This window comes from Emydura macquarii, unplaced genomic scaffold (assembly GCF_026122565.2).
Source record: "Emydura macquarii macquarii isolate MOO-44397 ecotype Brisbane River unplaced genomic scaffold, CSIRO-AGI_Emac_v2 contig_1146, whole genome shotgun sequence".
Classification (NCBI taxonomy): domain Eukaryota; kingdom Metazoa; phylum Chordata; order Testudines; family Chelidae; genus Emydura; species Emydura macquarii.
Genome location: NW_027131283.1, coordinates 5,500,712 through 5,513,342, shown reverse-complemented (window position 1 = coordinate 5,513,342; position 12,631 = coordinate 5,500,712). Strand labels below are relative to the sequence as shown.

The window sequence follows — 12,631 nt, the reverse complement described above, 5'->3', positions numbered from 1 at the left end:
AGCCTGCCATGCGGTCCTCCCATTTCCCCGTAAAGGAATTGTTTTGAAGCAATGGTGTCATCATTCTGCAAAATTATTGGCAAACTAATTTTTAGTAGAGTGATTTGGCTCCTTCCCCCAACTATCATAACTCAGAACTACATGTTGAATTTTATTCACCTTAGTAGAATAAATATTACCAGTTTAATAACTTTTTTCCTTCCACAAATTGTGTTGTGATTTATAGTTAAAAAAATTGTACAATATAAAAAACCTGACCTTTTAGTTTTAATCAGACTGTATGCCTTTAAAATTATATTTAAGACCAAGCCATAATGTAGATTTGTTTTAATGTACTATAATTATGACATTTTAGCACTTACTCTTTAGAGTGGGATTTGCCAAAATCTCATAAATGTTCTAACGTATTTGACATCAATAGAAATTTAAATACTTTGGGATAAATTATAGCCAGCCATGCATGGGTTCAGGAAGCTCATGCTAGGGGCAGTTACAATTTTGGCTGCAGACACTTTGGAGCGCAGACTGGCAGTAGGAGCTGTCTAGTGTTGTCCTGGCCCGAGGCCTGTCCTGTGAACCATCAGAGCTGTATTGGCAACAGTACTAAGTACACCTATTCAAATGTGAGGCATGAAGCTCCTTCCATCATGCTCCCCCACAGCCATTGAAGGCAGCATGCCTTAGAAATGACATCATTGCTGAGAGAGTACAACTCCTTTCCCACTTTGGTGAACCTGTTCCTTTTAGGAGGCATCACTTTGCCCATTTACGTTTATCTGGAAGCAATAAGATGGAAGATCTGCAGACGCTCCCTTTTGCAACAACCTTCGTTACTGCTGAGAAGAGCTGAAAGAGGGAACTCACCAGCTAAGAGCAGATCTCACTTTCAAAGAGGCCCATTGCTGGGCATGCTCACATTCAAGGTAGCTAGGTTCTATAGCAATTGGACTAAGGGGTTCTGACACTATTCAATAGCGTGGGCCTCATCTTCATAGCGAGACTGTCTCCTGGACCACTCAGCTATGTATTCATGAACAAGCACTCTCTCGCTGGTGATCAGCAAAATCACTTATCCACCCATTTACAATCACATAACATCCTTGTGGCAAGAACAGCAGTTGCTTCCATAAGAGAAGTAATACTGGGAGGAGGGCTCAGTTGTAGTCTGGTTTTCTGCAGCCATGCAGGTGGAGCAAGGCTCCACCCTACCTCCTTGTGGGGCCATATAAGGCCTTGCATACAGCTCCTGGTAGGAAGGGAAGAGCAGGAGCTGCCCACTCCATATATATCCTGCCCTCCTCTGTCCTAAACAAATCCAACTACCAGCTGGTCACCAAAACTAGCTGGGCACACGGTGAGGGTGTATGCTTGGTCCTGAAAAGGGTTGTCATAAAATACCCCCACGCCCCAAGCAGCAGTGGTGGAACTGTGGCTCAGAGATCTCTGAGGCACATGCCCCCTGAGACAGTGCAGCTCAGGCACCATCCTTTGCTCAGGGCTGTACCTAAAGGCACAGTCTTGCCCTAAGAAAGTATATAATGTACTTTTTACTTCTCTTAATGCAATTTAACAGGTGGAAATAAGTAAATAAAGGAGCCAGCACCATGTGATCAATCAGCTCTCCATTGACCACCAGCGGGTGGGCCCACAGACCACAGTCTGAAAACCTCTGTTCTAAAACAATGTATTTCTTTCACTTTGAGTGAGTAGGGCCAGACAGATAAAGGTACACAGGATAAAATCAGGACAGGTGCAGAGCCAAGTGCTGTGACTCATGTGGCGGGATATGTGGATGAAAGCTGGAAGCCAGATTAAAGTTCCTCATTTGTGCACATATTTTCCTCTTCTTCATCTGTTACAAGATTGATGTGTATTGAACTTGTGAAAACATTTAATAGGAATCTTACATGATAATGCATTAACCTTAGTGATTGAACAAGCAGAGGATATTTTTTAAAACAGTTAAAAGTCCAGCCACATTTGTAATTACAAACCAACCAGGGTCCCAACATGAGGGGGAGAAAAGGGTACATTTTACCAGGTCCCAGAGGCCCTGGGGGGCCCAGCCCAGGCTGCAACCCCCATTACCATGAGGAAAAAAATGTTCATGGCTCATGAGATTGTATGTATGGGATGAGGTTTTGTGGTATGTGTGTGGGAGGGGGCCTGTGTTTCAAGTTTGTACTGGGCCCGAAAAAATTATGCTTGGGCCCTGAAACCAACAGCACTGGAAAATAAAACAAAAAATATCAATTAAGCTTTCGTATAGTAAGAATCAGAGTTTGGCTGTTTTGGTTTTTTGGTCTTATTCTAAATAGAAACTGTAATACTTCAAAAACAGTAATTCAAATCTTCCCTAGAATTCAGGATTCCCATATCTTTTCACAGACCTTCATTTCACACTAAGACTAAACTCTTCAGAATTATGTTTACCAGATATTTGCTCTTCAGTTAGGAAAATATATCAAATAACAGTACCTAGACCATTCAGTGAGAGGAGTTTGGAGCAAGAACATAGAAAAGAAGGGACTCTCAAACTGAACGTGTTCAGTTGGCTTGTCTATCTTCAATCTTTTCCAAAACTCTGCTATATGATTACGTTAGGCCAGGACTACAATGAGCACTTTGCCAGTATAACGATACCAGTATATTATACTGACAAAGCACTGCTAGCGAGGACACAACTTACACTGCCAAAACTGCATTTGGTATCAACCTAAATTATTCCAGATCCCCTTTACAAAATATGCTATTCTGGCAAAACCAGTTTTACCAGTATGACTACATTTACACTTGTGGCTTTTGAGAGCACAGCTCTGTGGGTCAGGGATCACATCTCATTGCACCCCTGATTGACATAGCTATGATGGCAAAAATCAGTAGTGCAGATCTGGCCTTGATGTCATCATCATATTTTACAGTTGGTAAGACAAAGATAAAAGTTAATTTTGGTAACTCTTCAATTGTTTTGCCATCTCTAGACTACTCCTTTAGGGTCCATTCCTGCAAGGTGCTTAGCACCTCATTAGAGGTGCTGAGCTATACCAATAAATATACTATACACTCAAAACTTATCAAAGGTAATGACAGTATTCACAGGTATCAAGCAAGCAAGATTTAGTACAGAGAAAGTAAGTAGTAACAAGTGAGTTTTCAGCAGAACATCCACACTGACGTTTCCTATAAATACACCAGGTATTAGAACCACCCATTTCTTTCATTTACTGTTTGAGATCTGAATTTCCAGGCTCTGTTTTAGTGAGATCTCACCTTTTCGGAAGAATTATTTTGGGAGTTCCAATCTTGAATTTTTCTGCCCCGGGTTATGATATTATATTACATGTTGAAAGAGTACTCCCTGCAACTGCTGCACAGATAGTGCTTATATAAATCTCTTTATGGTTTTTAGCTTGTGTATTTTTCATAATGAACAATGCAATAAACACAACATGTTTGCAATGTTAAATCATGTTCCCAAAGGGAGCAGTTTGTATAACAAGATAAAATTATTACATTATAATAACTAAATATGCATCAAGCTAGAGCATGCTTCAATTAATCATCAACATTTTGCACTGTCTCTTTAGGTCTTAATTAAGCAGAATGGTGTTGGGTTTTTTGTGTTGGTTGGTTGGTTTTGTTTTTTCCTTCAAACCAATGTGAAGGAGCTACAGAAAATTGTCCCTCTTAAAGCCACTGAGCAGCAGTTTTAACTAATCCCTCTTATATGTAGCCATAATATTTGGGGGGCAGGGGAGACTGGAATGACAGAAAGTAACCAAGCAGAATAAAAGTAAATCCTTTCCTTATAGTTTTAACCCATAATCCAGGCAAACCAACAAGGCCTATTGTATTTAGCAGAATGAATTCCCTAAGGTTCTGGTGCTAAATCCTGCTCATTTTACTGTTTATGATTATAACATCCTAATAATGTTATTTTAAGTTATCTGATCTGCATTTACAACCCTAACTCTAGTTTCAAGAGTTTTGGGAACTAAATGCAGGTAATGGCCCTGATCCTGCAGATTATGGTGGGTGGGTTCCAGCGATGAGCTCTGTGCAGATAAACTGAAGGTTTTAATTTCAGAAACTCCTTGAACCCCCTTCAGCCTGGAAAATTTACAGCCTATTGAGTTGTAAATTCCTTTACCCTGAACTGTTTTGAAGAGTTTATAAACACCCCAGGGCTATGCAGTTCTGGTATTGAAAGAGTTATGTCTGAAGCAGAAGTAATGTATTGGACCTGGAACTTAAAAGGTTACATCTGCTGGAACTGAGTAAGATACAGAAGTGGTGTTTGTGCTCCAGCACTGAAAGGGCTATGCCTGGAGGACGTGGTTAGGGGAAGCTGCACCTGTGATCTGGCACAGAAAGAGCTGCTCCTTCTGAGAAACTAAGGGGAAGAAGAGGAGGGGAGTAATGAACTTTGACATTCCCTGTCCTTCCTGTGACCCTCCCTCTTCTAGGCTGCTTCCCACTGAAGCCTTTCCATAGTAGTGCCTACCTTTTCTTTGTTTTCCTATCCTTTCTCACCTCAATGCTCCACCTACAAGCCAGAGGCTTGCCTTTTAAAGGAATTTGGAGCCCAATTATCTTTAATGAGCACAAGTGATCTCCTATTGCATCCTATTAGCCCCTGGCTGGGAGAGAACCATTAATTTTATTTAATTCACTAGGGCACACGGTCAACCTTTTAAATCTTTTTCAAGACTATTTTTGCAGTGAAAAGTACAAAAACTTATTTTTAAAGAAATGAAATCTTAGATTCTCTGGCATCTAAAGTGTTAACAATCAAACTTTATTAGCTTCACTGGGACCTGCCAGAATTTGCATAATAGCTAAGTCTGGGGTTCTCCATTCCTAAAACACTGTTTTTATTTGATTATTTTTAATGGAAAGCTAATCTGGATTTTCCATTCCCAAGCAATTTTTTGAGATAAAATATTCCCAAGAAAGTCAAACTTATCCAAAATAATTTTTCACACTCATATGTCTAAAATGTATTGTCTGATTAATCTCAATTAAAAAAAAATCTAGATATTTTCCTAGGGCATCCATCACCATAGTATCTAAGCACTGATCCTGCGACTAGATGATATGCTTGACAAATTTCAGGTGTAGAAAGCAGCTTTATAAAGCATTTATGAGAGGGACATCAGAAAAATTGCTTGTAATGGAAAGCTTGTTACAACCGTAACTACGGAATCACTACAGTGACTCTATAATGTTTCCTTTCAAAAGTCAATCTCTTGAAGTAGGCAACATGGTAAAATGGTTGGTAAAATGGAGTGTCCCAGTTCTTTTAAAAGTAGTTTGGGAAATTACTGCTTCTATCTATTTTCTATGCATGAGTTACGAGGCATATTCTCATGCATAGCATAATAAAAACTGAATGCATAACACAAATGTATACTGGCATATGGTCAGGATTTAAGCATGCAGGCTCATAGACAGATTAGAAGAGGAGTGTGGGAACTTCCTTCTTATTTGTCACATGTTATTAAAGTGCATGTGTGGACTTTACGATTTTCTTTCTGAGACACAGAAAAAACACTCTGCCATCCAAAGAGAGCAAAAAGCATTGACAAGGAGCCGGAGGTAGAGCAGACTGGCAACCAGTGGCGTGTTAAAACAACATAAAAACAACCTATGATCATCACTGTAAACTAGATAATTGTATCTGAAAAAATGAATGTGGACAAACAACAAAGAGATACTCATAAAAGCTACATTCACGCTCCTGGACAGTGTACACGTACCACATGGAAACATTGACAAAAATTCACCATGGGAACAGGATGACTGTCCACACTAAACAAATATTACTTGTAGGATAAAACGGAGGTGAAAATCAGCAGTGTTAGCAAGCAAATACAAATGTCCAGTGTTAGCCCATCGGACAAAATAGCCCAACAAACGCCATTAACCCAGCCCTTCCAAATACACACTCAATATTCAGGTTAATGAGTTCTCAGTGAGCATAAGTGACACTGAGGCATTTTGCAAGCTTTCTCCATCAGCCTCAAGAGTCCATAGAAGCCCTTGGTTAATTCCTTCCCATACAGAGAAGAAAACAGATTAACGGACTACAATAATTTCAAACAAAGAAAACAAGAGGAGATGTAGTAAAGTAGTTAGCATAAGAAAGATCATGGTTGTGGACTTGTTAAAAAGTTAAACCTGCAGTAGGAGAAATGGTAAAATATTGCTCAGATCAGTGTCAAATGAAATAAGAAGAGGGAATAAGCATTGGAAAATATTGACCTGGGAGCCATAGTATATTAAAATTAAAACCACCTCAATATATAACATGAGGGCTAGTCCTGCAGCCTTTATTTAAGCAAAACTGCCATTGTGTCTTGCCTGAATAAGGACAGAAGGATTGGGAATACAGTAATGGGACAATGGGGAATTTAGATAGGTAATCTTAGAGTTAATTTTTACAAACACATTATAAACCCTGGGTAAAAAGCATTTTAAAATTCATCCCATACATCTAAATTCTTCCTGTAGTATTTAAATCTTGATAATTTTTACAGCACACATTTCTAGAGAGTCCTTAGGGCTGGAACTATATCTCCTTTTTTTTTTTTTTTGCATTGCAGTGCACCAAGCATACTGATGATACTCTCTAAATAATAATAGTAATAATAATAATAATACTATCAGTTACCTAAGTGCACTTGTACTTGTAACAAAATTGTAAACTTCCATTCAAATATCCAGCTCTCATAAAGGACATAGCTCATTTCTTTCTATAAAATACCTCTTTCCTAATTATTCATCTTAGCATTCTAATATGACATTTCCTTAATCCAAGATTTCATGATTTTTTTTCAAATATACAGTTTTATAATCCAATTTAATGTTGCTTCCAAAATCTAAACATGCTTACTTTACAGGACCCAGCTGTTAGAAATGTTTTTGTTTCCCATCTGAGCAATTTGGGCTCATGAGACCTTACCTCCCTTCATTCTGGTATTCTTTGGGCCCCATTAACAGTAATAAGAGTTTTGTAGGATCAGACATTATATATCATAATTTTTTTAACCCCATGATCACTGCAAACCTTTCGGTGCAATCACTGCCGCTATCATTTTAAAATTACCAAATGAAGAAATGTGGTGCAGAGGAACAGAGCTGGTACTGCTTTAGGGCTTGGAAGATTTAAGATCCCTCCCAAAAAAATCCAAACTGTAGTGGGAGAGAGGAGGAGAGAGGAGGTCATTTTATCCCTGTATTTTTGCCCTTTGGATGTTAGGGGGAAGCAGTCCTCCTCCCCTTTCACTGCTCCCCGTGATGACTGCTTCCCCCTCACTCAGTTCAGCATAGCAGGGAGCCAGCTGTTGTTTGAGCAGAGTCAAAGTTACTTAAAATAACTGATGGATTCTGTAAACCAGAGGCACAGAGAAGCGAGAACATTATTCCCTGCACCCCTGTGCATGCATCAGGCACAATGGCAGTCCTTATGCTCCCCTGCTGTTGCACCCCTTGCCAAAAGGGCCAAGACTCTGGCCCCTGCCATATAGCTGGCCCACATGGGCTGGTTGGGAGCACACACGGCACCCAATACAAGCACGGCACAGTGGCAATGTTCCCTTTTTCTTGTGGAGTAACTGTGAGTCCAAAAGCTCCCTTTGCAGTAGGGCATCTCTGCACCTTCACCTGGGCTATGATGCCAGTCAATAAGAACCCAATCCAATGTCCACTGAAATCAGTGAAAAGATTCCTACAGAATTCAATAGGCTTTGGATTGGATCCAAATTGAGCTGTTGCCACCATATACATATGACTAAGGAGATGGATCTTTATTTGGCCAGAATTCCATAGCTGCAAAAATGAGGAGTTGCCATCAGGGAACTGTCTAAGGGCCCTTACCCCTTAGATTGAGAGTCAAAAGGAGTTTTAGATGTACAAGGAATGCTGTAAATGACAGTCAGTGACTGCAAAACTAATTCATGAGGATGCAATTCTGGCACCGATAGCCTGGCTAAGACTGAAGTAATGCCAGAGTAATGGGTCTTGGTTGTGTTTGCCTGTAGTGGAACAATTAGGGGTGAGGCACAATTGGGATCCTCAAGCTGGTCAGAGTGGCCCACAGAAGAAGTATTGGGGGTTTAGTACTCCGTCCATCCTACAGCAACACAGAGAGTTAATTCTCCCCACAGTGAGGACCTAAAGGGAGAGACAACCAAAGAGAACATCTGGAATGACAAGAGTATCTGAGACAGTGAAATCTCTACAAGTGTGGAACCAGTGGGAAGGAAATGTGTTCTCTCCTGCATTTTGGGGCCAGACTCTGCAACCCCTACTCGTGTGAATAATCCTATTGGCTGAAGTACTATTCAGGGTATGACTAAAGGCTGCAGAATACAGGTTAGTACTGTATGCTGGTATATTCAGTATTAGCATCATGGTTCCAGTACAAATATTATTTGCTTTCTGTAGTGTTGCTGACTGTTATACTTTGTTCCTTGTTATTTTGACATCATTTATTATTGTGTAGAAATAAATTCTCTTTTCCTTTTTCATTGCTCTGTGAAACACAAGATTTTTCTAATGTTAGATAGCACTAATCTTATTATTGGTATCATGTTGTTTCAATGTGCTGTACTTGGGGATAGCCTGAAACATCATTCAGAAACTGCAGCTGGCACAAAATGCAACTACATACCTGTCTGGAGACGTTAGCAGCAAGAAGCATAGTGTGCCACTTCTCTCAAGACTGTACTGGCTTCCTGTTTCTTCCAGATGCAATTTAAATTCTTGATGTTGATCTACAAAGCCCTGTATGATTTGGGTGCCAGCTGAGCCTCTTTCTTTCCCAACATGTTTCCACAGCAGTTCAGGTGAGTTGGGGTATTCTTGCTAATAGTGTCTAGATCTAAATGTCTGGGGTCAGAGCATTTTCAGTGAAGGGTCATCAACTTGGGAATTAATTTCCCTCACCGATCTGCCATAGCCCAATTCCATTGCCCTTTAGTACACAATATAAGGCCCACATGTCTTCACAGGCTTTCTCAGAGGTGATTGTAGAGTAGGCATGTTTATCATAAGAGGTGAGGGCCTTTAAATGGGATCTGTTAGTATTTGATCAGCTAGGGTTCTATAATATTTCAGTTCTGTACATGCACAATTGGACTGGGGGTAAAATTTTAAAAAGCACCTAATATTTTATTAAGTTAAAAACTGAACTGTTGAGAGGTGAGGTGAATTTTAGTCAAACTATTTAAAACTCTTTGAGTCTTCATTTGGTTTAAAACAAATTTTAAAAAATCATATTTTTGCCTACTGAACACTTGGGAGAAAGGATATCTTTGTTAAATATTCAATACTTCAGCCCCTTCAGATATCGTGTAAGAGCTCACAATACACTTCTCCAAAAGACCCAAAAGTTCTCAAAAAGAAACATGAAAGATCAGACTTTACATCATAATATTTTTAGAGCAAAAAATGTAAAAGGAAAAGTGAAAAAATACCTTAATTTTTTTTCCAGATCTTATTTATTCATCATAAAGTAGCAAAAGGGGGAGAGGGAGATAATATTTAAAAATACTTTGAAGGCCTGTTTTATTTGTGGACTCTAATAGTGGGACACACTTGGTAGGTGTGAAGAGCAAAAAGAAATCTGTTTGGCCAGTATTTTCCTGCGCCCCCCACTGCTATGGTTGAGGTTATTTGTTTTTCTACTTCATAGTCCATCTTTTCCTGCTTGATTGCTGTTATTTAAATTCATCAACTATTGCAACATGTATAATACATGTAATAGCCCTGTGTTATAATAACATAATAGTGTTGCCACAAATTCAGCATTCTGACTTCACTCTTGACTCAGACTGGAGGAGAAGATTGCCTGGGAAATACAAGCCCTTGATTAAACCTTTAGGGGCAGATTAACCCCATTTTAAGGTTCAGCCCATATGGCCTGAGATCTTTTGCTTTGCAAAAGCTGAAGGAGTGGACCCAAATAGCTTTGGTAATTAGCAATAATTGTACAAAATATATGGAAAATCTTCAGCAAGGAGAATGGATTTAATAATATGTTTTAAAATTTTTCAAATATTAAAATACCCATAATAAAAATTAAATGGCACAAAAATAATTCAGGAGGCCAATTATAAGCTTTCTGTCAAATAAAATACTAACACAAAAATAGATATACTGAATCAATATGTATTTTAAATTTAACTTTTGGAAATGTGATTAAGTGTAGAGAAGGCCATTCCACACTTGGGCACTGATCCTGCAAGCTGCTCTGCCCAGTGTCAGTGGGCTCTGTGTGGGCGCAGGGATGCATTGCATGACTTGGACCTTAATAATTAAATACATTGCCATGTTTTTTAATTCTCTAATAGAGTAATAGTGATGTTCTTTGATATGTATTTAGTCCATACTAGGTCCAGTTCTACCCCCTGTGAGTTTAACCCCGTTCAACAACACGATTGAGCCTGCTGCTATATAAATCCACCAATTATTCAGTGTGTTCAACAGTAAATAATGACAGCAATTAAACACCTTAGTGTAGCCGTAACAGTTACTTTAGCAGATAATGGTAAACAACATACAGTGTGGAATAAATAATTTCTCAAACAAACTCTGAGAAATATCATGTTGAAAAAATTGCACCCGATAAGAATTTCATGAAAATGTAAAACATTTCAGTACAATCTCCTGGGATAGAGTTTACATCATATAAAATTCCCTAAAGGACAATGGTCAGGGATTTAAATGAGACTTGAGACAGTCTTCTGGGATGAGCTTGTTAACCTGATATAAGGACATGTGATATTGATTTGACTGTTACATTGTTTGTTTAGCTGTATGTTTTGTGGACCTTGTTCATAATCTAATCATCTTCCATTAATTTATGTAAAGACTTTATTCATAAAATAAAATAATTTGTTTAAAACAGATGTTGAATTTCTGAGACAATATAATTCAACATCCAGAGTTTCACATGCAGTATAAATAGATACAGAATTTTGCCTATTGTCATGATACTGACAAGAATTTTACAATAATACTTGCAAACAAAGTCACTCTGCTGCTTCCTAAGGATCCTTATAAGTCTATTCTGTGACAACCTTTTAAAGAAACTAAATTAAACCTTTTACATATGAGTCATAATCTAACAAGGTCAAAATAGCTATCTATGATAGTTATAGTTCTCTGAAATGTTTGTTATGTGATTTACCTGCTGGTGGCTTTATGAAAGGTGGTGGAATTAATGGTACAATAATGGGTACATTCCCATGATCCTTTGACCCTGCTGGTGAGTCTGAAAGTCCATTTGCTGTGGCAAGCCCTGGATAGCTTGTGTTTATATTGTATGGTGAAATAACACTGTCCTCAGGTAATTTTGGTTTTGGCAAAGAATTTTCTGTAAAAGAAAAAGAACAGACCATACAGTACGGCAGAAGTGTTTTTTAGGTGCACCTACATATTTTCACCAATCTGTTGATGTAATATTTTTTCTAAAACAAAAAGAGCAAATAATAAAAATGAAAATATTTTCTCCTTCAAAAGCCCCTACCACATTCTAGGAAACTTTAACATTTTTAATATTTTGTCAAAAACTGCATTAAACTCTGCTGTACTTTATTAAAAAATCAGGATCTCTTTTTTTTTTACATGGCCTGAATATACCTGATTTATTCAATGACATCACAGTCCATTGTCTTTGATATCAATTATTTTCATGGCAGCAACCTGTGATGTTACACACTGGATTGCAATGTCAGCAGGTGAATTATGCAAAAGGAGTAAACTGATTAAATAAGAGAACCTTTGATTCCACTCCAATAACTAGTAATATTGGAAAAGGAGATAAAGAAAAGAACAAAAAATATTGAAATTTTAGAAAAATATTTTCTAAATTTTGATTGACTGTAATTCTTTAGTACAAAAGTACACCTGAATTCTTATTAATGGGCATTTCTCTGCTGTGCTTCACCTCATTAAGGAATAGGATTTAATAGGATCCTAGAATAGCTCTTCCTCTTCTCACAACAAAAGCAAAAGTACTTTTTCCCCCTACAGACTCTGTAAGCCAAAGCCTTCTACCTGGCACAGGTATTCAGCATCTTTGTTTGTACTATAAAACATATGACTTTTATCATGTGTTTATAATGATACATATGATCCTATCTGTTTTACATGGTGAGCAAAATGGTACACGGGCTTATTCTTCAAATATGCCATAAATTTGATTCCACATAGATTGTGGCTGTAAAGCATCCCATATAAGGTTTGTTTATTAAAATGTAAGAAGAAAATAAAATACCTTGGAGCACAGAAACAAGTTATTTTAAAGATGACTTCCAGATATTGTATTTTAAATGGACTACAAATACTAATTACTGTATCAATAATAGTATACAACTAATGGCTGCAAACATTTAATGTTAATATGATTAAATTGTTTTATCTTAGCTCCACTTTTTCCATCTTTTTATCTAGCACCTTCTCCTACAGCACTGGGCTCTTTGGTGACAGTACTCATATCAAAACCCACTGAATACAATACTGCTGCATGCCTACATAAAGAAACCCCAGAGACTGGTGGCCGTATATGCAGCAAAAGGTTGCAGTTCAACAATGCAAAGCTTCTGTAATTTCCTCTCTTTTACCT

At 38.1% G+C, this 12,631-nt stretch overlaps 1 protein-coding gene across 4 annotated transcripts in view; it reads right to left on the bottom strand.

Moving 5' to 3' along the window:
• The window catches only part of SOBP (sine oculis binding protein homolog), a 134,860-nt gene that overhangs the window by 104,485 nt on the left and 17,744 nt on the right, over positions 1-12,631 (bottom strand). For 3 of the 4 annotated variants that reach the window (XM_067546554.1, XM_067546553.1, XM_067546555.1), the window contains exon 3: positions 11,195-11,380. In XM_067546554.1, coding sequence (XP_067402655.1) covers positions 11,195-11,380 — 186 coding nt within the window. Of the gene's footprint in view, positions 1-4,504; positions 4,524-11,194; positions 11,381-12,631 lie in introns of those variants that run through there. The other variant, XM_067546556.1, reaches the window with a different exon arrangement.